This window comes from Giraffa tippelskirchi, chromosome 9 (assembly GCF_054371585.1).
Source record: "Giraffa tippelskirchi isolate mGirTip1 chromosome 9, T2T-mGirTip1v1.2.pri, whole genome shotgun sequence".
Lineage (NCBI taxonomy): Eukaryota > Metazoa > Chordata > Mammalia > Artiodactyla > Giraffidae > Giraffa > Giraffa tippelskirchi.
Window position 1 is genome coordinate 50,923,407 of NC_137283.1, and position 23,934 is coordinate 50,947,340.

Sequence of the window (23,934 nt, forward strand, 5' to 3'; positions counted from 1 at the left end):
TTAATAGTAGACCACCTGGTAGATTGTACCAACTATCAGTGTCTTGGCTAGAAAATTCATTCAAAAGCTGAAGGGTAAAATGAAGTTTTTGTACATGTAAATAGATAATAGGGATAATAGATTTAATTTTGAAGAGTGGAATATCTAAGATAACTTTGAAGTTTCAAGAACTGTTGACTGAGCATAGCTGTGCCCCTGGTATACTAGAGAACATAGGAGAAAAACCTCTGCTAACTGAGGAAAAGGTGAAATTATAAGTTTGGTTTGGAATCACTATCTCTATAAAAATGGTGATTTTTTTCATGTGTCTGTTACCTATCTATTTGAGAACCATAAGATGAATCTCTGAAATGTTTATTGACTCCAGGGCCTATTTTACTCCTTAAATAGACCCAAAAATAAACCCTGCAAGGTTTTCTTATCAGTACTCCACAGAATACTGATGTAGCACTCAGGTGGCAAAGATGCAGCCTAGTAGTCCTGCACTGGAGGCCAAGAAGACAAAGGTCTGCGTGGTCACCATGGTGCTGTGATAGACAGGGAAGGAGGTGACCCAGACACTCTAGGACACCAACATGCTTGATCTTGGCTTCACCAAAGGTGTCAGGTAGATTCCTGACAGGGGAATCCACAGCAATGCTTCCCAGGGCCAAGGATCCCATGCATTCCAGGACACAATAGAAGGCAGTGACGGAGCCCTTAGTGTATCCAGCGATGATGTGTGTAGACTCATCGAGTGTGTGTTCATTTCAGTGAAAAGAGGAGAGAGTCCCAACGTGATTCTAGATTCTGACTTAGATCAAGGCATGATGGGACAGACAGAGTCAGTGCTCCTGATATCCTTTCCCCTTTATTTTGAAAGCCAAAACCACAGTCATGATTTTAGCCTAAACAGTGAAAATAACCACAGTAAACACAAATGTAAATGTCATTTGCTGAGCTATGCAGGTGCCTGTGTTGAGAGGGCTGATGGAGGGTAAGAACAGAGGAAAAGCAGGAAGAGGAAGGTGAGCAGGATGTAGCTGAGAGTTGGTTGCTGGCCTCGATGCTCGAGTGTCTCAGTGCTTCACAGAGACCCCGAGGAGCACAGCTGTGAGAACAGAATAGCACAGAGTGGTGCTGGCCAGAGCCATCCTTAATGGGTCTTGAGAATCCAGGAAGGTCACTTTCTTTGGGAGACAGTGGTCTTGATTTGAGTTTGAGAACTGATGATCAGTGTACCTCACACATTGGTGTGTATCTAACGAGGAGAGAAAAGACGTACAGTGTCTCCAGTTCAGGGACTCCTACTGATGCCCAAGGAAAAGAGTCCCCTTTGGGAATTTTGAACATCCTGTTCTTCTCGATGCACAATAGCAGACAATAGCAATGAAATTTACAGTTTCTGTTGATGCTGTCTAAAATTTTTTTGAACAAAATGAAAATTTCTGTCACTTTTTCCCTTGTGTAAGGGAGATATTTTGGTTCTTTTCACAGGGAAACTATTATAGAGTCTTAGATATATAAATATAATATCTTCAGGTTCTCTTCCAGATTACAATGTTTCTCCAACCATAGGTTGAGTAATTTATTGTCGAGAAATATGATTTTTACTGAGTATTAGATAAGTTTAAGGAATGACTATTGGTATTGTTAGGTGTTATAGTTTTATACTAGTTATGTGGGAAAATGTCAGATTTTCAGAGAAAATTTCAGAGAAACCTAAGGAGTGAAATGTCATTGTATCTGTAATTCATTTTCAAAAACATTTGCAGAACAGTTATAGGTAAAGCAAACATGGCAAAATGTCAGCAGTTGTTAAATTTTGATCACATATATATGCATATTCATTATACTTTAAATCTGAAAATGCTTATAACATAAAGATCAAAAAAGGAAAGGAAAAAAGCCTCATCTGGGGCAAATTCTCCTAAGTTAAACAACATAATTAAGTTTAATTTCAGTGGAAAATTGTTAATTCATTCCAGAGCCCCAAATTTAAGCACTGAGTTAAAATAACACAAAATTATTTTAAAGTTGGCACAGAGGACTTCCCTAGAGGTCCAGATGTTAAGACTCTGTGCTTCCAGTGCAGGGGGTACAAGTTCAATCCGTGGTTGGGAAACTAAGATCCCTCATGCCATGTGGTGTGACCAAAGTCGGGGGAAGAAAAGCAGGTACAGTTATTCCAGTTTTTAGTGTTATCTGTTATAATCTGACATACTAAGACAGGCTAATTTTGTTAATTTATTTCATGTTTGTCTACCTACACTGCTTCAGGTCTTTTGTGCCTCTTACATATTATATACCTAAAATTTTTATAAATTATGCACTTGACTATCAGTGTATGTTACTTGAGTCTTTCATCCAAGAATCAGTCAGAAAGCACAGGATAGAATTAAAAAGTCTACAAAAATAATGTCAATGAAGCACCAAGATTGCCACCATAGGAAACCAGCAAACCAGGATTAAATCAATGAGACATGACACTGATTCTCCCATTCCTCAATGTCCTCAGCACAGCTCCTTTAAGGAGTAAGATTCTTGGGGCAGAGGCCAGAGATCTTTATTTCCCCCAGAGAAATCAAAGGCCATACACGTCTTTTCAAGTATGCTGGGGAAGCTCAGAGAAGGGAAGGACTTAGGGCTCTGTTTCATGGCTCATGGCTCTGTTGGATACAGACACCTGTCTCCATCCTGTCAGGCCCACAGGTGACTAGTACCTTGGGGTTGTCATAAGAGACCTTTGAGTGCTTAACCACCGGCGGCTCCTGTAGCCTGACAACTGCTGTGTGTATGTGCATGCTAAGGTGTTTCAGTTGTGTCAGCTTGTTGTGATGCTATGAACCGTAGTCCCCCGTCTCCCCTGTCCATGGGATTCTCCAGGCAAGAATACTGGAGTGGGTTGCCATGCCTTCCTCCAGGGGATCTTCCTGACCCAGGGATTGAACCCATGCCTCTTAAGTCTCTTGCATTGGCAGGCAGGGCCTTTACCAGTCTTGCCACCTGGGAAGCCCCTGACAATTGCTGAGATCTCTTCAAAATGAGGCTACCATTGTTTGCTCAGACTCACTATGTATGTGGACACTGAGGGCACTTTTCCCTCCAATGGGAATCATCCAGTTAGAAAAGGTGATGTGAAAACTTGTCCTTGATTTCAGCTGAAGTGATCAATGCCACCACCTCGTCTCTGGAAGATGTTCAGGGCAGCCTTGGCTAGCAGGCTGGGGCTGTTACAGATGGTAGAACCTCCCTCAGCTTCCTCCTTGCAGGAGAAAGTGGAGTCTGCAATCCTAATACACCCTGTGTACCTGGATAAATGCCTTGGGCCAAGGAGAAAGGTCAGTGTAGAGACAGAAAAAGCCCTTTGGCGCTTTCTAAAGTACACATCATCAGGGTTGATGGGATTTATTTGGCTGATGGGTCCTGGACCCTGAGGGACGAGGTTGAATCAATACTGTTGGAGGGTTTCATCCAGCAACTTGAGATCCTGTTCAGTCAGCTTAATTACCTGCTGTGTGAGTCCAACAAAATACATTTGGCTGGCCTGTCAGTGAGATGTATCAGATCAGGAATCAATTTTTCTAAACCCTTTGCATGATTCTTTCCAAAAAAACTGTACTTTCTCTCATTCATGGATTTTACTTCCTTCAGTTCATTCTCTGCCTTCTTTGTATCCTTCCCTCTTCTTGTCCCAAGTCCTCACTAGACTCTGGAGCTGTCCTCCAAGATAGCCTTCTGGGGCTAGAAGGATCTGAATTGGGCCCCTGTCATGAACAAGGAACAGGGACCACCCATGGCTAAAGCCACTCAGGGCTTACATATACATTATGTTTAATAGGGAGAAAGTACCAGCCAAGAAGCCGCAGGGCGCACCCAGAAGTGGGCTCAGGCCTGGCACAACTGAACTGGACCCATGTGAAAAAGTTCTAGAAGCACCACGCCACTGTAATGCCCTTCATTTTTTAGGCCGAATGGAACCAACTGAACAGTTATGAAATAATGAAATCTTCCTGGTCAGGAAGTGCCCTTGTAAAAAGGAGAAGCCCCTGAAGCTTAGCCACTGACATCAGCCTGTTTTATGTGAACTAATTCAGACAAACTGAGAGTTCTCTGCTGAAAGGGGGAGCAAATGTTGCCCGAGGTGACAACCATTCAGCCTCCTTGGCCCTGCTGTGAATGGGGTGTTGTTGAGGAGTTTCTCATAGAGCAATGTGCTTGTGTGAACACTCCATTCATTCATCCAACAGGTAAATTGTATGTCTCGTAACCTATTATGAGTGTGGTTCCAGACCCTAGGGCTGTACTGGATGCCAAGGCAGCCAAGGTTTCTGCTTTCACATTCAGCCTCAGAGCCCCCTGAGGTGAGTCCTGGGTCTTCCTGGCCCCAACTTATCTTACCCTTTCCCCACAGCCAGACCATGTATCTGGAACCTTCCTTTCCTGGTCTTCTCCCACTGTTTGTTTCTCAAGTTCTCCCAAAGCTGGTCTTCAACCTGGTAGATGCATTATTCTGGTGACCTTTCCACAGATTAGAGAAAAGGAAGCAGTGTCTGCTCGTTTCCAAAGAGCAACATCTAGGACTGTTCAGATCTCTGAGAGGACACAAGCCAGAGGGACAGAATGGCTTGGGAGCTGAGGTTCAGGGCCTGATTCATCCCTTAAGCCTCTTTTTTGACCTCAAACAAACTAATCCTATGTCATACAGGTATTATTTTCAAGCACTATACAAGATTCCATAAACATGTTTTTTCCCAGAAGAGAATTCCAATGGAACTTTAAAAATGATAAGTTACATCCACATAGGTGGACATGACCAGTTGATTTTATGATCAGTCCTAAAAGAAGAATTTCATTCTACTTGTATTCACGTGCTTCACAAAAAACTAAACTAAAACATACCAACCAATAAAAATCTCTTCGGGACATGTTCAGCCTAGGAATAGGATAGAGCCCCACCCAGTCAGCAATGCTTGGGTATTTCCAAAGAGAGACATCCCTTTTTAATACTCAGAGATGTGACATTCACAGACTGTTCCACCTGCCAGCACACCCATAAAACCTATCCCCATAGAAACGGGATCTCCAAGTCCAAGACCTCTTCTTCCCACTCATCGCGTCCTTGACTGTGAACTCATCATTCTCTCTGACGGGTCATAGCCTTTGTGCTGGAGACCAGCATGGAACTAGCCAAGACTTCTGATGAGTCTCTATCCCCCATTTAGGAGACCAGGTAGACACTGAAACAGAAGCTTCTAAGATATCCATTTTTACGGTATCTAAGAAGTGTCCTGAGGAGGTAGTGCTCCAAAATATCTGAGCAGTGGCCTGGAAATAGAATTCTTTCTGTCTTTCACACTCTATTTAAAAAGTACCACTTCCATCAAGCTTCCTGAGGGACCTACAGCTCACCAACCCAACTCCCTTGCACCCATCCTAAGTGAACCATTGCTCATGGAAAGGGGGCAGCACTTCCCAAAGAAGGTGTCCTTGGGGGAAGTGGGTGGCTCTGACCTTCTCTTATAAATTAAGCAGTATAAAGATGATAAATTTTAATTGTGTTAGTTACTGTCACCTTTGAACTAGGGTGTAGTGGTCTCATTCTAAACCTTATGAACTTAAGAACCTTGTGAATTTTGAAGGTAGAACTGGCAGGATTTGTGAGTGGTTTAGATGGAAGTTTAAGACAGAAGAGCCAGGGTGACTAGGTTTTAATCTGAGTAACAGGGTGACTGGGGCACTATTTATGGAGATAATGAGATGGGGGTGGTGGAATATGGGAGTGGGAGAGGAGAAACTTTCTCAGAAAATCTTAGAAGAAAGAATACTTTGATCTTGAGCATTTAAATGTGGGAACAACCTTTAAGTGCACTCACTTGAAGCCTATTTGTAACTCTAGAAATTATCATTCTTAGAAGTTTAGCAATCTATTCAGTTGCTTTACACCTCCATTTGCACCATCAATTTGCCCACCATAACTTAACGATGTGTCAGGCACTGTACTTTACTTATGAAGAAAGTAATTTTTAACTGTATTATTTTAAAGATGAGGAAACTGAAGCTCATAAATAACTTGACTAAGGTCACCTAGCTAGAATTATGCACAGTAGAATTCTCTTCTGTACGTTTAATATGTTATACAGAAAGTTAGCCTGACACAATTTATTAGATGCTTTGTGGCTTCAGAACAAACAGCACCAGCTCCCTGGGCCCTGTGGAATACATGCTCCCCTGTCCAGTAGCTTCTGATGTCTAATTCCTTTATGCAGTGTACGCATAGTACTTACTTGCCCAGCCAAGAGAATCTACGAGAGATGTCTTCGAAAAATCCTTGGAATCCTGTTGGAGTATATTTATGGTGACCACATTTCTTCACCAAAAATGGTGACACAGGAGCAGATATTGGCAACACATTCGAAATCGGGGACTGCTCTGGAGAACCCAAGGTATTTAGGCTGCCCTTGAGATAGAACTGGGAGAGGTTTGTTGGCAGAATTTAGTCCATGAGTTGAGTGGACTCTGGGTGCTCTCCTCCCAGTAAGCAACCTAGCACCAAACTTATGAGACTGACTCTTTCCCCTAGAGCACTGTGCACATCTGGGGCCTCAGGTCCCAGCAGACTTCACGGGTGATGTGGGAGGCCCGGTCTCTAAAGAACAGCCCCATCCCCTGATCCAGACTCTGAAATCTCCTTTGAAAATATATATATGTCTATTTATCTTTGACTACACTGGGGCTGCCGTCTATGGGGTTGCACAGAGTCAAACATGACTGAAGTGACTTAGCAGCAGCACTGGGTTTTCACTGCTGGGCTTGGGCTTTCTCTAGTTCTGGCGAATGGCAGCTACTCTTTGTTGTGGTGCTCAGGCTTCCTGTTGCAGTGGCTTCCCTTGTTGCGGAGCATGGGCTCTAGAACAGGCTCAGTAGTTGAGGCACAAAGGATTAGTTGCTCTGCGGCATGTGGGATCCTTCCAGACTGGGGAAAGAACCTGTGTCCCATGCGTTGGCAGGTGGATTCTTAACCACTGGACCACCAGGGAAGTCCTGAAATCTCCTTTAATCCATATTGTTTGTAACTCTGTGAATAAGAGAAATGTGTAGGCAGCTTTGAAAAGGGAATTTATTATACAGATGCATCAGTACCTTATGGAGCCCAAGTTGGGTAAGCGGTCAGGCCCTGGGAAGGATGAGAAGTGGGAGTGGAAGGCCGCCGAGAACCTTGGAGGACACTTTTTTCACCCCTGTATTTTTCTCCAGGCATCTGCTTGCCTCTTATTTCTGAGCAGCTAGACTTCTCCGCTTTACAGTCTGAGGCCATGGTGGCCCCTGGAGCTCTCAGGTTTCCGTGGTATTCATTCAGATGCTCACAAGGAAATGGATTCTTCCTTGATCCACCCCACCTTACCCTGGGGAAATGTCTGCTGGGTCTGTACCATGCTCTTTTCTGAAGCCAAGTCAGGACAGGGCTCTACAGTATAAGCCTGGCTGCTGTGGGAACCACAGATTTGGAAAGGAAAGCCAGAAAGGAACTTCTCTGAGTTTAGCTCTGAGCAGATGCTGCTCAGAACAGCTAAGGGTGAGAGTGTGACCACAGATCTGTTGAGGTCCTGTGGGTGTTTGCCATTTGGTCATGGTCCCCTTGGATCTATGGGGACAAATTATTTTCTGCTCAGTACACTTTCTGCTTTTTATTTGAGGAAACTGCTCCTTCCCCATTCCATGCAAGCCTGGTGGGAAACAGTACTTGTTCCCTCATGACTAGCTTATTCCACTTAGCCTAATGTCCTCAGGGTTTATCCATGTTGTACCATGTGTCAGACCTTCCTATTTAAAGCTCCATAGTGTTCCATTGTATGGATATACCATATTTTGCTTATCCATTCGTTCGTTGGTAGATACTTGGGTTGCTTCTACCTTTTGGCTACTGTGGATAATGCTGCTATGGACATAAGTGTGAAAACACCACCTTAAGATCCTGCTTTCAATTCTTTTGAGTATATATGCAGTAGAATTGCTGGCCCATGTGATAATTCTTCATTTAGTTTTTTGAGGAACTGATACACTGTTTTTCACAATTGTATTATTTTACATTCCCACTAACAGACAGGATTTAAGTTTCTCCACATCCTCACCAATACTTATTTTCTGTTTTTTGGATAGTAGCCATCTTATGAGTGTGAGGTGGTATCTCATTGTAATTTTGATTTGTATCTCCCTAATGATTTAAGGATGTTGAGCATATTTTCATGGGCTTATTGGCCACTTGCATGTTTTCTTCGGAGATTTCTATTGAATTTCCACTTAAATATAGCTACTCAACTACATTACCCATTTTTGAATTAGGTAGTTTGTGTTTTGTTGTTGAGTTCTAGTTCTTCATATATTCTGGCTGTGAAACCCTTATCAGATATATGATTTGTATATATTTTCTCCCATTCCATGGGTTGCCTTTTCACTCTATTGATTGTGTCCTTTTATGTACAGAAGTTTTTAATTTTGATGTAGCCCAATTGATCTATTTTTTCTTTTGTTATCATATCCAAGTCAAACTAAGAAATTATTGTCAAATTCAATGTCATAAAGTTACCCCCTATGTTTTCTTCTAAGAGTTTTATAGTTTTAGCCTTTATATTTAGGTCTTTGATCCATTCTGAGTTTATTTTTGTAAATGGTATAAGTGTCCAACTTCATTTTTTTCCATGTCGATATCCAGTTTTCCCAGCACCATTTGCTGAAATGACTATCCTTTCCCTATTGAATGGTTTTGCCACCCTTGTTGAAAATCATCCGACCACATATGCAAGAGTTTATTTTTTGGCTCTCTATGTTATTACATTGGCCTATGTGTCCGTCTTTATGCCAGTACCACATTGTTTTGATTACTTTAGCTTTGTAGAAAGTTTTGAAATCAGCAACTATGAGACCTCCAACTTTCTTCTTTTTCAGGATTGTTTTTGGTTATTTGGAATTCATTGAATTTTGAATTTTATGGCAGATTTTTCTATTACTGTAAAAATCACCATTGAGATTTTGTTAAGATTGCATTGAATCTATAGATTGCTTTGTATAATACTGGCATCTTAACTGTATTAATTTTTCCAGTCCATAAACATGAGATGTCTTTTCATTTATTTGTGTCTTTTTAAATTTATTTCAGCAATATTTTGTACTTTTAAGTGTACAAAGTTTTTGCCTCTTTAGTTAATTTAATTCCTAAGTATTTTATTCTTTTTGATGCTATTACAAGTGAAATTGTTTTCATAATCTTTTTCAGATAGTTCATTTTTGGTATATTAGAAATATAACTGATTTTTGAGTATATTTTATATTCTTCAACTTTTCTGAATTCACTTATTATTAGTTCTGACAGTTTATTTTGTATTTGTGTGTAATCTTTAGGCTTATCTTGATATAAGAACAAAGATAAACCTTTTATTTTCTTTTTCTTGGCTAGTTGCTCTCACTAGATGTCTAATACTATGTTGAACAGAAGTGGTGAAAGTGGGCATCCTCTCCTCTTGGGACTCCAGTGACACAAATTTCATATCTTTTGCTATTGTCCCACAGGTCCAGACACTCCGCTACTTTTTGCCTGTTTGTTTGTTTTGAGAAAACTATATTCAGGGCTTCCCTGGTAATCCAATGATTAAGGCGGGGGTGTGGGTTCAATCCCCAGTTGAGGAACTAAGATCCCACAAGCCATGTGGCACTGACAAAAAAAAAAAAAAAAATTAAACAAAACTGTTAACTGTGTTCTCTTTCTTATTCAAATTAGATAATTTTATCAACTATCTGGAACTTCACTGATCCTTTTCTCTATATTTTCCATTCTGCCCTTGAGCTCATCCAATGTTATTTTTGTTGTTTGTTTGTTTACCTTGGTTATTAAAGCTTTCATTTCTAAAAGTTCCATTTGATTCTTCTATATATCTTTTGTTCTTTTGCTGATATTTTTTTACTTTTTTCCATTTGCCTAAAGAGTTCTTGTAATTGCTTGTTGAAGTGTTTATATAACTGCTTTAAAATCCTTGTCAGATAATTTCAACCTCTATGTCATCTCAGTACTAAGTGTCTGTTGATTATCTTTTCCCATGTGAGTTGAGATTTTCTTGGCTTTTGGTATGAGCAATTTTGGACTGTATCCTGGACATTTTGAGTACAAGGTTAGGAGACTCTCCTTTTCATATAACTATTTTAATAGGCAGTCAATCTATTTATGTTAAGAATGCGTGTCCTGGCCCACTTTTGTGGGCTATGTTTTAAATATCAATTACTTTTCAAAGCCTTTGCAGTGCTTTTGTGGTCTGTTGCTTGTATGCTACCCAGAGGTCAATTTGAAACCTATGCCATTCCATGCCATAGTTCAGTTATCAAAGTTTTTGCTGTTTGATCCTGATCAGTTTGATAAAATGGGCTCTGTCCAGGACTTGATATACAGATTGAAAGCATCCCATTCTGCTATGGACTGCAGTGTCCTCCCTATCCCCAAAATCCTACCCCTTCCCAAGTTCATATCATGAAGCCCTAACCCTTCATAAAGACAGGTATTTAGAAATGAGGCCTTTGGGGGCTTATTAGGTTTAGATAAGGTCATGCAGGTGCGGCCCTCATGGTGGGATTAATGTCCTTGTAAGAAGAGATACCAGGCTTCCTGGTGCCTCAGTGATAAAGAACCTGCCTGCCAATGCAGAAGAAACAGGTTCAATCCTTGGGTCAGGAAGATCCCCTGAAGTAGGAAATGGCAACCCACTCCAGTATTCTTGCCTGGAAAATCCCATGGACAGATGAGCCTGGTGGACTACAGTCCACGGGGTCACAAAGAGTTAGACACGACTTAGTGACTAAACAACAACAAGAAGAGACACCTGAGAGCTTGTTTTCTCCCTCCCTCTCTTACCCTCTCTCTCTCCCTTTTTCTCTCCTCATGCCGAGTGAGGACATAGTGAGAAGTGGCCATCTATAAGACAGCAAAGAGCTGTCATCAGAAACCAACCATGCTGCCACTTTGATCTTCGACTTCAAGCCTCTAGTATTGTGAGAAAAGACACTCCTGCTTCTCTCCCCATCTCTTTCCCCCCAGTCGCTGCTGCCAGGGCACTGAGGACTTCGTGTGAACCTTCTTGCCTCTTGAGAGGCATCTGCAGAAGCTCCTGGCTGGCCTTCCCACCTTTGTCCTGACATCTTTTTGTGCAAAGTAATCCTCCTGAACCATGTCCATTTTGGCACTCCCCTGGCCAACACCGTTAAGTGGCCCCCTCCAGTGGCTGGCCCTCGGGAAAAGCTCAGATGCTCAGCCAGCAAAGCCCGAATGCTGATTTCTTCAGATTCAGCTCTTGCTACATTTTCTCCTCACTCCTATTCTAGCTTAGCTAAATGTATTCCCTCAAGACACCCAGGACCTGAGTCCTGAATTTTGCGTTCACTGGATCATGCTCAGCTGGGCTTAACTAGCCTGTTCTTAAGAAGCCCTCTTTCGGCCAGAATGGGTCCCCATATCAGGTGGGCACCTTTGCTACTGTGGCTCCAAGTGTTATTTAGTTCTTCACACTTATTACCTTGGCTTTTCTGCTATCTTTTCCCCTAGACTTGTAGCCTCCAGAGACATCACTTCTGTTTTTTTTCTGCTGTGTTTACAATGGCACCCCACTCCAGTACTCTTGCCTGGAAAATCACATGGACAGAGGAGCCTGGTGGGCTGCAGTCCATGGGGTTGCTAAGAGTCGGACACGACTGAGCGACTTCACTTTCACTTTTCACTTTCATGCAATGGAGAAGGAAATGGCAACCAACTCCACTGTTCTTGCCTGGAGAATTCCGGGGACGGCGGAGCCTGGTGGGCTATCGTCTGTGGGGTCGCACAGACGACTGAACATGACTGAAGCGACTTAGCAGCAGCTGGGCATGTGATGAGTCAGAAAATCCACAACAAATTTTCACCTGCGTTTTCTGCTTCACTTGATTGCATTTACATTCCGGCAGCAGTGTTTTGCAGTTCGTGGTGGTAGGCCTTTTCTTCTAAGAGCCTCTCAGACAGAGCCTGCAAGTTCTGTCTTTTCTTCTCCTTTTTAACTTCTATTTCCCTCTTATGGGGCTTCCCTGGTGGCTCAGACAAGAAAGAATGTACCTGCAATGCAGTAGACCCAGGTTCAATCCCTGGGTCAGGAAGATCCCTTGGAGAAGGGAATGGTACCCACTCCAGTATTCTTGCTTGGAGAATTCCATGTACAGAGGAGCCTGGCAGGCTACAGTCCATGGAGTTGCAAAGAGACACGACTAAGTGACTAACACTTTCACTTTTCCTCTTATACCCAACAAAAATTCCTCTTTCATCAGAATGCTCTCAATGATCCCAACTGAAATTCATGGTTTATTCATTGAATTGAATCCCAAGTTGAATGAGAGACCATAGCAGGGAGAAGGGCTCTGAGCCCTGTTTCTAGGATCATATAAGTGTAATCTGAGGAAGTGCTCCCCTAACTCTTCTTGCCTCCCACTGAGATGGTGATTCCCACCTGGGCCCCCTGGGGATGTTAACGGAAGCCCTTTGTGGTATATCAGGGTGTTTAGAGGACTGGAACACCCCACTGTCTCTGTTTAGAATTGCCTTGCCTTGCTCTCTGTGTCTCCTGGTAGCACTGCTTCTTGAATATGTAAGACTTTGCAGGTGCTAGCTACCTACAGCCATCAAGTACTTTACAGCATACGTCTATCTCTCTGCTCCTTTGCCCTGTTTGGGAAGTGCACCAGGCCTAGTTATAATTTTCACTTTAAGAAGCAGCAACTCTATAAGGGGATCTGAGAGATAACTGGGCAGTGACAATGATATTTCAAAGTCCAGAATCTATGTGACAGACATTTTGTTGGGGTGGCAAGATACACCTTAGCTGAGCTGCCAGCATGTGGAGATTTAAAGCAACAAAATGAAGGCACATGGGACTTCCCTAGTGGTCCAGTGATTAAGACTTCTCACTTTCACTGCGGGGGGTGTGGGTTTGATCCTAGTCAGGAGAACTAAGATCCTGCATGCCTGAATGGCCAAAACAAAGAGCACACATGCCGGCAATGGCATGGCAACCAAGTTATATTAAAATTACCCCAATCTTATTGAGTGGTTCTATGTGAACGTGTTTTTGAATAAGCCAATTAAATTCATGTGAAGAAAACATAGTATTAGGTCAATTAATTTATAAACCTTATACTAATGACTATTTACAATATTTTTTATTGCTGCAGATAGGTGCATTTCTCTTATAAAAAGAAAACAAGAGAAAGGATTACATGATCTGTTTCTTAGGAGAAATGTCGAACAAAACTAATGTGCAAATGTTTAAAGTATTGGGTTGGCCAAAAGTTCATTTGAGTTTTTCCATAAGATGTTATCAAAAAACCTGAGTGAACTTTTTGGTCAACTCAGTATGACCGTAAAAATCATCACCCCCCACCTCATGTGCTTAGAATTTCAAATACTGGGATTTCAAAATTAGAAGATGATAATATGGAAATAAAGTAAGCTGCATAGAGCTTTGATGTTAGATAATTCCATCTTTAGAGGTACTGGGAATAATATTCTGGCTCCCAGGAAGAGAGGACTATCTTGGCTAATAATTTCCGCTCAGCACTGGAGAAGGATTCACAAGTAAATCCCCTCACAGGTGCAGGAAACAATAGTATGGGATCTGTATGGTGTAGCAAAGGGACTAAGGGATTTGCACTGGCTTGTCCTGGCAGAATGACCTCAGTGCTTTGTATCCTCTTGTGTCAATGAAGCTCTTGGCCAACGTTAGCCTGCTTTTCTGTCTCATCTGGATTGTTGCGTAGTCTCAGCTTTGTTTCCACTTTCTGCTTCCATTCTTCCCTGAGCCTGAAAACAGAAACAAAATATACACAAATGGAGCATTCCTCTCCATGACTTTTGGTTCAGGGAAGCTCCTTTCCCTTTTATTCTGAAGGTGTTCTATGTATGCTTGTGTTGCTTGTGTGTGTTTGGGTTTTAAAAGGTATGCAGAGGACTTGCAAATTTAAATATATACATATTTGAAATCTCATTTCTATTTGAGCCCTGGTGGCTCAGATGGAAAAACGTCTGCCTACAGTGTGGGAGACCCGGGTTTGATCCCTGGGTTGGGAAGATACCCTGGAGAAGGAAATGGTAACCCACTCCAATACTCTTGCCTGGAAAATCCCATGGACAGAGGAGCCTGGTAGGCTACAGTCCATGGTGTCGCAAAGAGTCGGACATGACTGAGCGACTTCACTTTCTTTCTTTCTATTTGAAGACTATTTTAGTCTTAATTTCTAAAATTTCCTTTGAAAGTGCAATATCTTTAAAATATAAGAGGGAGGGAAGAGCCCTGCCAATCTAGAATTGTTTACCCAGCAAAGCTATCTTTCAAAAACCAGAGGTGAGATAAAATTGTATTCATATAATTGCAAGGTTCATACCATCTACAGGAAATGATGTATCACTTGAAGGTAGACTGTGATAAGTATATAAATCCTAAAGCAACCACTAGAATAACACACAGAGATATAGTTAAAAAGCTAACAGAGGAGATAAAATGGCTAGCATACATATGCCCCACAGCCCCTGGCTATACAATAGCTGTGGTCTTAGTGAACAGACAACAACTGAACTGTTCCCTCTGAGGGAACAGACAAGCTGGCCTGTCCTTTCCTGTGGCCTGTAGGTGACTCCCTGCAGTCATCGAGAGGCTGTATGTGTGAGGGTGGTGAAGTGCCACTGTTTCCAGAAACAGCAACTCAGGTCTGCTCGTATGAGTCACTGCTCTCCACTCAACTTGCTTGGTTAGAACAAGGTTGCACACCAGAGGGCCCAGAACCACACAGGACATCCTGTGTCATTATCCAAATGAGCACTGAGCATTAATTGGTCATTGTCTCCTTTGTTTGATTGCTCTTCATGGATACATCTGTTGCCATGCTCCACAAATTTGATGTAACCCTCACACACTAGAAATGGTGACGGAGAGGAGAGATTTTTCTGGTTATAAAGATAAGAGCTGTGTACACTTGTTAACTTGGAAGAATTTCTTAAATTACTGCCCATAACCATAGATGGTGGCAGGACCACATGCAGGGAAAATTAAAATAATTGCATCCTCTAGGATTGGCATTTTTCTGGGGAAATAAATTTTGCTTTCAAAAAACACATAAGCAAAGGTCATTATGATGTGTCTGTGCAGGTTCATGAATTGTAACAGAGTACCCTCTAGTGGGGCATGTTGCTGGTAGGAGAGGCTGTGTGTGGTGGGGTTTTGCTGTGAACTTAAAACCACCCTAAAAATCAAAGTTTATTTTTAAAAATTAATAATAAAAAAGTAGACAAGGCACATACTTTCTCAGTGCACTTCTTCCCAGCCGATGTTCTTCTGATTCTCGGTAGTAAGTCTGTTTGCCAATTTCCCTTTCCCAGAAGCGTTTGAGCTCGTGACAGGTGTTCCGGCAGAAGACCTCCCGGCGGACGTACTGATTGTTCATCCCCTGAAAAAGAAAATATTGACTGAACTTCCACAGAACATGCTCCCTTGTACTCTGAAAGGTACAGACCCTGCTGTTTAACACCTGAGGGAGACCCCAATCAGGCGTAAAACCTCATGATAGGGAACACTGGTTTATTGATGGGATCCAGGGATGTGACTGCAGAAGCTCCCCACTGAAGCATGTCACAAATGAAGTGAAAGTCACTCAGTCCGATTCTTTGTGACCCCATAGACTATAGTCCATGGAATTCTCCAGGGCAGAATACTGAAGTGCATAGCCTTTCCCTTCTCCAGGGGATCTTCCCAGCCCAGGGATCAAACCCAGGTCTCCCACATTGCAGGAGGACTCTTTACCAGCTGAGCCACAAGGGAAGCCCAAGAATACTGGAGTGGGTAGCCTGTCTCTTCACCAGCATCTGACAAATACCTCTGTCCTTCCTTCCCCCTCACAAATGAATGAATTCTCAGCTTTTTATCAGCAGGAAGTATGAGCCAGGCATTTTATGCTGTTGGTCCCTTTAGTTATCATATCTCCATGAGTCAATATCCCCTTCCTCATTTTCTAGCCGAGACATTTGAGGAGTGATTAAATTCGCTTGAGGTCTCATAGCTGTAACAGACAGAAGGCAGGCTGCACACCTCTGAACATTTTCAGGCTCTTTACTAAAGAGATTTGTCACAGAAAATAGTCCCAACATCTGACACAACAGAGCAAGCAGCTCGGTGTGCACGTGCATGTGTGTACACCCACGTGTGTGTATATGTACGCTTGTGTGTGGAATCATACATGCCAGATAATCAAGAATGCTCACTTTTTACATAAAGAGACCACTGCCCAACTCCTAGACCTCGGTGGGTCCAGCAGACAGGTCAAAACAGGGGCTGAGGGGTGAGAGTGGGTGCAGGTAAAGGAATTAATGGGCAACTGGAATTGTCCAGGGAGGAGCTATGACCAGGTGGCAGATGCAAGGGTGATGGAGACATTCTGAAGAGGTCAACTCCACATGGTGATTGAAAGTGAGGGATGTCAGTGGAGCTGCCCTGGCCATGCCTGTGCAAAGACAGGAAACCAGAGAAAGAGGGTTGTGCAGAGCAACCCTGAGCAATGCTGGACAAAGTTTGAGTTGTTTGGACACTAACATCCAAGGGAGCTACTGAAGGGGCGTGTGGATACTCGGTCTGGAATCAGCATGAAGTTCTGGATCACAGCTCTCCAGAGGGACTAGCAAGGACACTAGGGCAGGATGGAAGTGAGGCAGGTTTGAAACCAGACGTTTACTCCAGACCTATCAACTTGATGCACCTTCTGTTTGCCAATAATTCTCCAGGTCTCATTCTCCTCATCTTTAAAATTTCTCTGAAGATTTAATTTGATCATAAATGTAAAAGTGTTTTGCAGTTTATGAGTTCTGATCTAAATATACATAGCTTTTTGTAATTCTAAAACCTCGAATTGTACAGGATATAGGACAATAATTAGCAATAAGTAATCATTACAACCTCCCCCCAACTTTCCATAGACATGAAATAATTATACTTCTCTTTTCTTTCTGAATCAGTGTCTGTTGACCTTCACTGAATTTGGAGTCACTTGGGGAGCTTTACAAAAAATGGATGCCAGGGATTCCTCCTTAAGAAGTTTAATTTCATCAGCCTTGAAAATGTACTGGGTGTCAGGGTTTTTTAAAGTTCCTCCTGTAATTCTAATGTGCAACCCAAGGTGAGAACTCATTCTTTGATCCTGTCTTCTCATGTGTTGGTCATGTCTGTGTCCAGAGCTGGCTCCAGGGAGGCTAAGGTAGTGAAGGCTGGGCCTAGGTATGTCTCAGCAACAGCTGTCTTTCAGGATAGACACTATTTTGCAGGTAAGGAAGTTGAGTAGCAATCTGACCTTATCAAGATCATACAGCTGGTAAGTGGGGTACCTGTCATACTCAGGGCCAAGGCCCCATCCTGTGCCCCAACTGTCCCCTAAGAAGGAGGAGAGTGACTTTCTTATCTCCTGGAAATGCTCAGTGATCTCACATTTTCCAGGCAAAAGAGCAGAGATCCAACTGACCTTGCAGAAAGCTGCCGGAGCTTTTAGGAAATGAGATTATCCTATGTTTTATTTAAATATATTAAAGTGTGTACTGGTGCTCAATAAATACTTGTTGAATTGAATAAATTCCCCCCACCTCCAAGTTATCTTTATCCTGAAGGTCTGGCTGGGAAGTGGCAGTGGTCCCTGTGGCTGTGCTTCAGGCATTGAGGGCCAGTCTGTGGGGCCAGTGAGGAGCACCCTGAGGTCACCTGCCCTGGCCTGAAGGCCTCAGGGTGCTTCTTATGGGCAGGGACATGCAGGAAGAGGGGGTAGGAGCACCCAGGGTGTGGGAAGTGGACTCTGCAGAGGCCTATGGTGAGAGTCCTGCAGAAACAGAGGGACAGAAGCAGATGGGGTGGCCTGGTAACTTTTTCAGGTTGTGGAAATGTTTTATATCTTGTCTCTCATCATGGTGACACAGCTGTATACAATGCTGAAACTTATCAAACTGTACACCTAAAACAGGTGAATTTTATTACACATAAGTTATGTCTCAATAAATAGAGAAAAACTGTCTTCTATCTTTGGACTAGAGATTCATCCAAGTTCCCCAGTTCTAACTTCCTGGGAGATTCAGCATCTCATTGTTAGGATTTAGCCCATTCCCTCACAGATAATACACATTTCCGGGAACATTTGTGTTTTCTGGGTTCTGAAATGAGGATAACTACTCTAGCTTGCAGAAATGTGACAAAGAAGATATCAGTAGTCGGAAGGTCCTTTGAAAATGTGGAAGATTAAAAAAAAAAAGAAAATGTGTAAGATTGTCCTCGATGAATAAGTGACTATTCATCTGTATCTGCTCAGCCAACAATACCATCCACCAGACTGCATTCCCAGGTGGCACAGTGGTAAAGAATCTCCCTGCCAATGCAGGAGACGCAAGAGATGAAGGTTCGATCCCTGGGTCAGGAAGATCCCCTGGAGGAGGAAATAAGACAACCCATTCCAGTATTCTTGCCTGAAAAATTCCATGAACAGAGGAGCCTGGCAGGCCACAGTTCTTGGGGTAACAAAGAGTCAGACATGACTGAACGGCTGAGCACATAGCACATAGCATTCCTGTCGAGAGACTCAATAGTATTCCTTCCAGTCTATCACCACCAACTCAGAAAAGCCAAAACTTCAATGACAATTATAAACTTTACTTCACAAAATTAATGCATGCTTAAATAGAATAGCAGCATGTAACACCTTCATAGAATTCAGTTAAACAAAGTGTGTTGAATTTTTCACCATCTGTGAGGCATCAGTACTGCCCCAGGGGCCAACTGATTTTAGTGAGTCAGCTGAGACAAAGGCACATTTGCCCATTGTGAGAGCTAATTGCTGTGCCAATCATTTAACTTCCCAAGTCTCTGGTTACTCAGAGTATTGAACCCAAATTGAGGGATGTGAGAGTTATCTTCAAGAATCCTATGACTCTCAGCTAGTTGTGGTTCACTGTGTCCCAGCTGACCGAGGAAATTCCAAGCTGAGGGAGCTTGGCAGCAGCAATGGAATGAACCAGCAGCAGGGCCTGCAGAGATGCAAAACTCACCAGCTCTGATAGGAGGAGCTGTGGTCCCACTGGGTGGAGTAGACCCTCACTACTTTTCTCTCTGTCCTCTCAGCATGCTTTATTGACTATGCCAAAGCCTTTGACTGTGTGGATCACAACAAACTGGAAAATTCTTAAAAGAGATGGGAATACCAGACCACCTGATGTGCCTCTTGAGAAATCTGTATGCGGGTCAAGAAGCAACAATTAGAACTGGATGTTGAACAACAGACTGATTCCAAATCAGGAAAGGTGTACATCAAGGCTGTATATTGTCACCCTGCTTATTTAACTTATAGGCAGAGTACATCATGAGACACACTGGGCTGGAGGAAGCACAAACTGGAATCAAGATTGCTGGGAGAAATATCAAAACCTCAGATATGCAGATGACACCACCCTTATGGTAGAATGTGAAGAACTAAAGAGCCTCTTGATGAAAGTGAAAGAGGAGAGTGAAAAAGTTGGCTTAAAGCTCAACATTCAGAAAACTAAGATCATGACATCTGGTCCCATCACTTCATGGGAAATAGACAGGGAAACAGTGGAAACAGTGGCTGACTTTATTTTTTGGGGCTCCAAAATCACTGCAGATGGTGACTGCAGCCATGAAATTAAGACGCTTGCTCCTTGGGAGAAAAGTTATGACCAACCTAGACAGCATATTAAAAAGCAGAGACATTACTTTGCTGACAAAGTTCTGTCTAGTCAAAGCTATGGTTTTTCCAGTAGTCATGTATGGATGTGAGAGTTGGACTATAAAGAAAGCTGAGTGCCGAAGAATTGATGCTTTTGAATTGTGGTGTTGGAGAAGACTCTTGAGAGTCCCTTGGACTGCAAGGAGATCCAACCAGTCCATCCTGAAGGAAATCAGTCCTGAGTATTCATTGGAAGGACTGATGCTGAAGCTGAAGCTCCAATACTTTGGCCACCTGATGTGAAGAACTGCCTCGTTTGAAAAGACCCTGATGCTGGGAAAGATTAAAGGCGAGAGGAGAAGGGGACGACAGAGGATGAGATGGCTGGATGGCATCACCGACTCAATGGACATGAGTTTGAGCAAACTCTGGGAGTTGGTGATGGACAGGGAGGCCTGGAGTGCTGCAGTTCATGGAGTCGCAAAGAGTCGGACATGACTGAGCAACTGAACTGAACTGATAGAGAGAAAATCATCACAGATACAAAAAAACTGAGCAACAGCAGCTGCCAACTAGATCTAAGTGTAATTTATAGATCTCTATCCAATGATGAGAGAATACAGATTCTTTTCAAGTGCACATGGGGAAAGTCACAAAAAAATTCCTAAAACTAGTAAGTGAGTTTAGCAAAGATGCAGGATATTAGTTTAATACACACAAATTAGTGTATGCTACCATTGGGCAATTGAAAATTGAAATTAAAAAGATAATACCATTTACAATAACACCCCCAAATTAAATACTTAGGTATAAATCTAACAAAATGTGGTTGCTAAAAACTGCAAAATGCCAATGAATAAAATAAAGCTTCAATAAATGAAGAGACATATCATGTTAATGGATTAGAAGATAGCATAGCAAAGATATTAGTTCTCCAAAAATAAATCTATAGATTTATTGGAATTCTAGCAAAAATCCAAACTGGATGTTTAAAAATAAATAAAGGCAAACTGATTCTAAAACTTACATGGAAAAGCAAAAGGACTAGAGTAACTAAAGCACTTTTGAAAATGAGTTAAGTTGAAGAAATTACACTACCTAATGTTAAGTCTTACTGTAAAGCTACAGTAATGAAGATGTGTGATTTCAGCAAAAAAAAAAAAAAACCAAACCAAAAAAAAACACATCAAAGACATGTCTCAACAAATAGTGTTGGAACAACAGGATACCAATATGCAAAAAAAAAAAAAAAAAAAAAACCAACCCCAAATCCTCTAAGGCCCACACCATATATAAAAATTAACTTATTATAGATCTAATATAAAATGTAAAACTATAAAACTTTTAAAGAGAAATTCTAGTTGTTTTTTTTTTGTGTGTGTGTGTGTGTGTGTGACTTGGGGCTAGTAAAGAATTCTTAAACATGACATAAAAAGCACACTTCATGAAAGGAAAAAAATTCAATAAATTGGGCTTCATCAAAATTAGAAAGTTTTGCTCTCCAAAAGAGAATGAAAAGATGAGATACAAATTGAGAAAAAAACATTTGCAAATCGTGTCTATGACAAAGGATTTGTGTCCAGAATATATGAAGAACTATCAAAACTCAACAGTATGAAAGCAAACAATGCAAGTAAAAGACAGGAAAAACACTTTAGCAGACACTTCACCAAAGAAAATGAACAGATAACAAGTAAACATTAAAAGATGTTGAACATCATTAGCCACTAGGAAAATGCAAATTAAATGAAAAGTGCAGAGATACCACTACATCCTTTTAAGAATGGCCAAAACAAAAATTTATATATTGACAATATCAAGTGCTAGAGAGGAGAGGTGTGGAGCAATTGCAACTGTCAATGTATGACTTGTCAAGTTAAACATATTCCCACCATATGACCAAGCAATTGCATCAGAGAAATGCAACCTATGGCTTCCCAGGTGGCTCAGTGGTAAAGAATCCACCCTCTAATGCAGAAGAAGCAAGTTCAATCCCTGGGTTGTTAAGCTCCCCTGGAGAAGGAAATGGCAACCCACTCCAATATTCTTGTCTGGGAAATCCCATGGACAGAGGAGCCTGGCCGGCCATAGTCTATGGGGTTGCAAAAAAGTCAGACACAACTTAGCAATTCACCAACCAACAACAGTGAAGGCAAACTAATGTTCTAGCAAAAGTCTGTACACCTATACACAGTTCTATTTTTCATGCTCGAGCAAAAATCTGTACACCTATACACAGTTCTATTTTTCATGCCAAAAAATGGAGACAACCAACAGTCTTTGAATGTATGAATAACTGTTGAACATCTGTAGGATGAAATACTGTGCAGTAATAAAAAAGAATACTGTTGATATTTTCAATAACTTGGATGAACTTCAAAGGCATTCATGTTGAGTGGAAGAAGCCAGTCTCAACAGACTACCCCTTATAATTCCATTTTTACGATATTCTCGAAAAGACAAGCCTATAATAACTGCCTGGGGTTAGAGATGGAGGAGAGCATAACTTCAAAGCCAGAGCATGAAGAAATTAGGGGTGGGTGTGATGGAATTTTTCTGTATCCTGACTGTGTTGGTAGTTCCACAGAGCTGAATATGTGATAAATTCTTAGGACTGAGCACACACAGAAGAGGCATTTTGCTCTACGTTAACATACAAATCAAAATTTAAAAATAGAACACAACTGTTTTTGGTGTTTCACTGATTTGATAAGATTCGGTCATTGAAAAGTCTAAAGATTATTTACCATCCCTGAAACACCACAGAACCTTCTTAGTTGTTCATAGACCGGCTCCACTGGTATCACCTAGGAGTTGTTACGAATGCAGAGTTTATCAAGACCAAAATCTGAATCAAAACATGCATTTTAATCTGATCCATAGATGATTCACGCACATGGGAACATTTAAGAAGCTCAGCTTCAGAATTACAAAGACCAGAATTTAGTACATCCTCTTAAGCATCAGTCTTCTGAGGAGCCCACTGTAGCTGAGCATCTCTATTTGAACAGATGTTGATTCCTCTGAGGTTTAGCATCTCCCCCTCAATATGCACTGTTTTTGTTTACAGGATTTCGTCTTATCAGAGCCTTGTTAAATGAACACTGGAACGGATTTCTGGTTCTCTCACAGAGCTGTTTTGAATGCATTACTTAAATATATAAACTAGATATGGAAAAGCCCTGTTGAGATTTCTAAGCAGTGGAATTCCACCATTCCCAAACAGGTGTAAGGTGAGAGTTCAGAGGGAAAGATGAACCCCAGTGGCTGAAAAAGACAGGGTTACAAGAACTCTCTCCATTCACTTCCCCCCAAGAAGTGCAAGATGAACTTCCATTCCACGCACACTCAAGTTCAGCATCCTTTACCTTTGTGATGAATCTGTTGCTGTCTTGATACGGTGTCAAGGAGGGTGAGTATTGCAGCTAGGGTTTGCAACAGCCCTGGTCTGGTCCTGAAACCTCAGGGCATCAACCCTTTATATGTGGAGAGGAGGTATTTCAGAAATGACTCAGCCTTTCAAGGTTAAAGGCACCAAATTAGTAGCAGAATCACAGAGATATCATTCCAGGCACACGATGACCTCCTTCCTGGTGAAAAATAGCCCCCATCGCCTGGTCCCCCTACCCACCCCAGGGCAGGTAAGCTTCTGCTTTGGCAGACCCTTCAGGGACCATGACTTGGCTGGAACCAGAGTTATTGTGCAAAATATGCTCTGGATTATCTGTGAGCTTGAACCTGCTGTGCATCAGGCTGCCCTCTGCCCTTCAGAGAGTAAACGAGCCCAGGATGGTGTGACAAGCCACCCTTTGGGGTCACTTTACAGGATGACTTAGAGATGTGTATTGCCCTTTGGAGCTGCTAATCCACTCAGGGAGCTTGGTGATGACATTTCACAGTTTGCTTAGTTCTCCCCCAGTGGGAGCAGGAACTGGACACCGATGACCATCTTCCAGCAAAGGCATTAAACTGAGAAGGGCTTCTCAGTTGAAAGGGACCTTCAAGCAATTTCAAGGAGCTTGTTGTGTTCTTGGATTAAACATCTGAAATGGTCCCTATCTGAGAACAGTCAGGTCATCATCAGACCCTGCTGGGCTACTAGTAAGTGTGCTTATAACTTAGTTATGTGAGTGTCAGTGTCAAAGCTCAAGCCTCCACTGTAAAATCCGAGGGCAGTGAAGCAAGTGGAATTGC

General features: G+C 42.1%; 2 protein-coding genes across 3 annotated transcripts in view; one reads left to right on the forward strand and one right to left on the reverse strand.

Annotated features, from left to right (window-relative positions):
* LRRC2 (leucine rich repeat containing 2) overlaps positions 1 to 23,934 on the forward strand; it is a 99,781-nt gene that overhangs the window by 6,236 nt on the left and 69,611 nt on the right. Inside the window, exons 2-3 of one of the 2 annotated variants that reach the window (XM_081525951.1) lie at positions 17,039 to 17,199; positions 22,967 to 23,152. The gene's annotated coding sequence lies outside the window, so the exon portion shown is untranslated. Of the gene's footprint in view, positions 1 to 17,038; positions 17,200 to 22,810; positions 23,153 to 23,934 lie in introns of those variants that run through there. The other variant, XM_081525952.1, reaches the window with a different exon arrangement.
* Positions 9,835 to 15,540, reverse strand: FAM240A (family with sequence similarity 240 member A). Its single transcript, XM_081525954.1, has 2 exons — positions 15,335 to 15,540; positions 9,835 to 13,840 (listed from the first exon to the last, which is right to left on the reverse strand). Exons 1-2 carry the CDS (start codon positions 15,475 to 15,477, stop codon positions 13,738 to 13,740), a joined length of 246 nt encoding a protein of 81 aa, XP_081382080.1. The 5' UTR covers positions 15,478 to 15,540; the 3' UTR covers positions 9,835 to 13,737.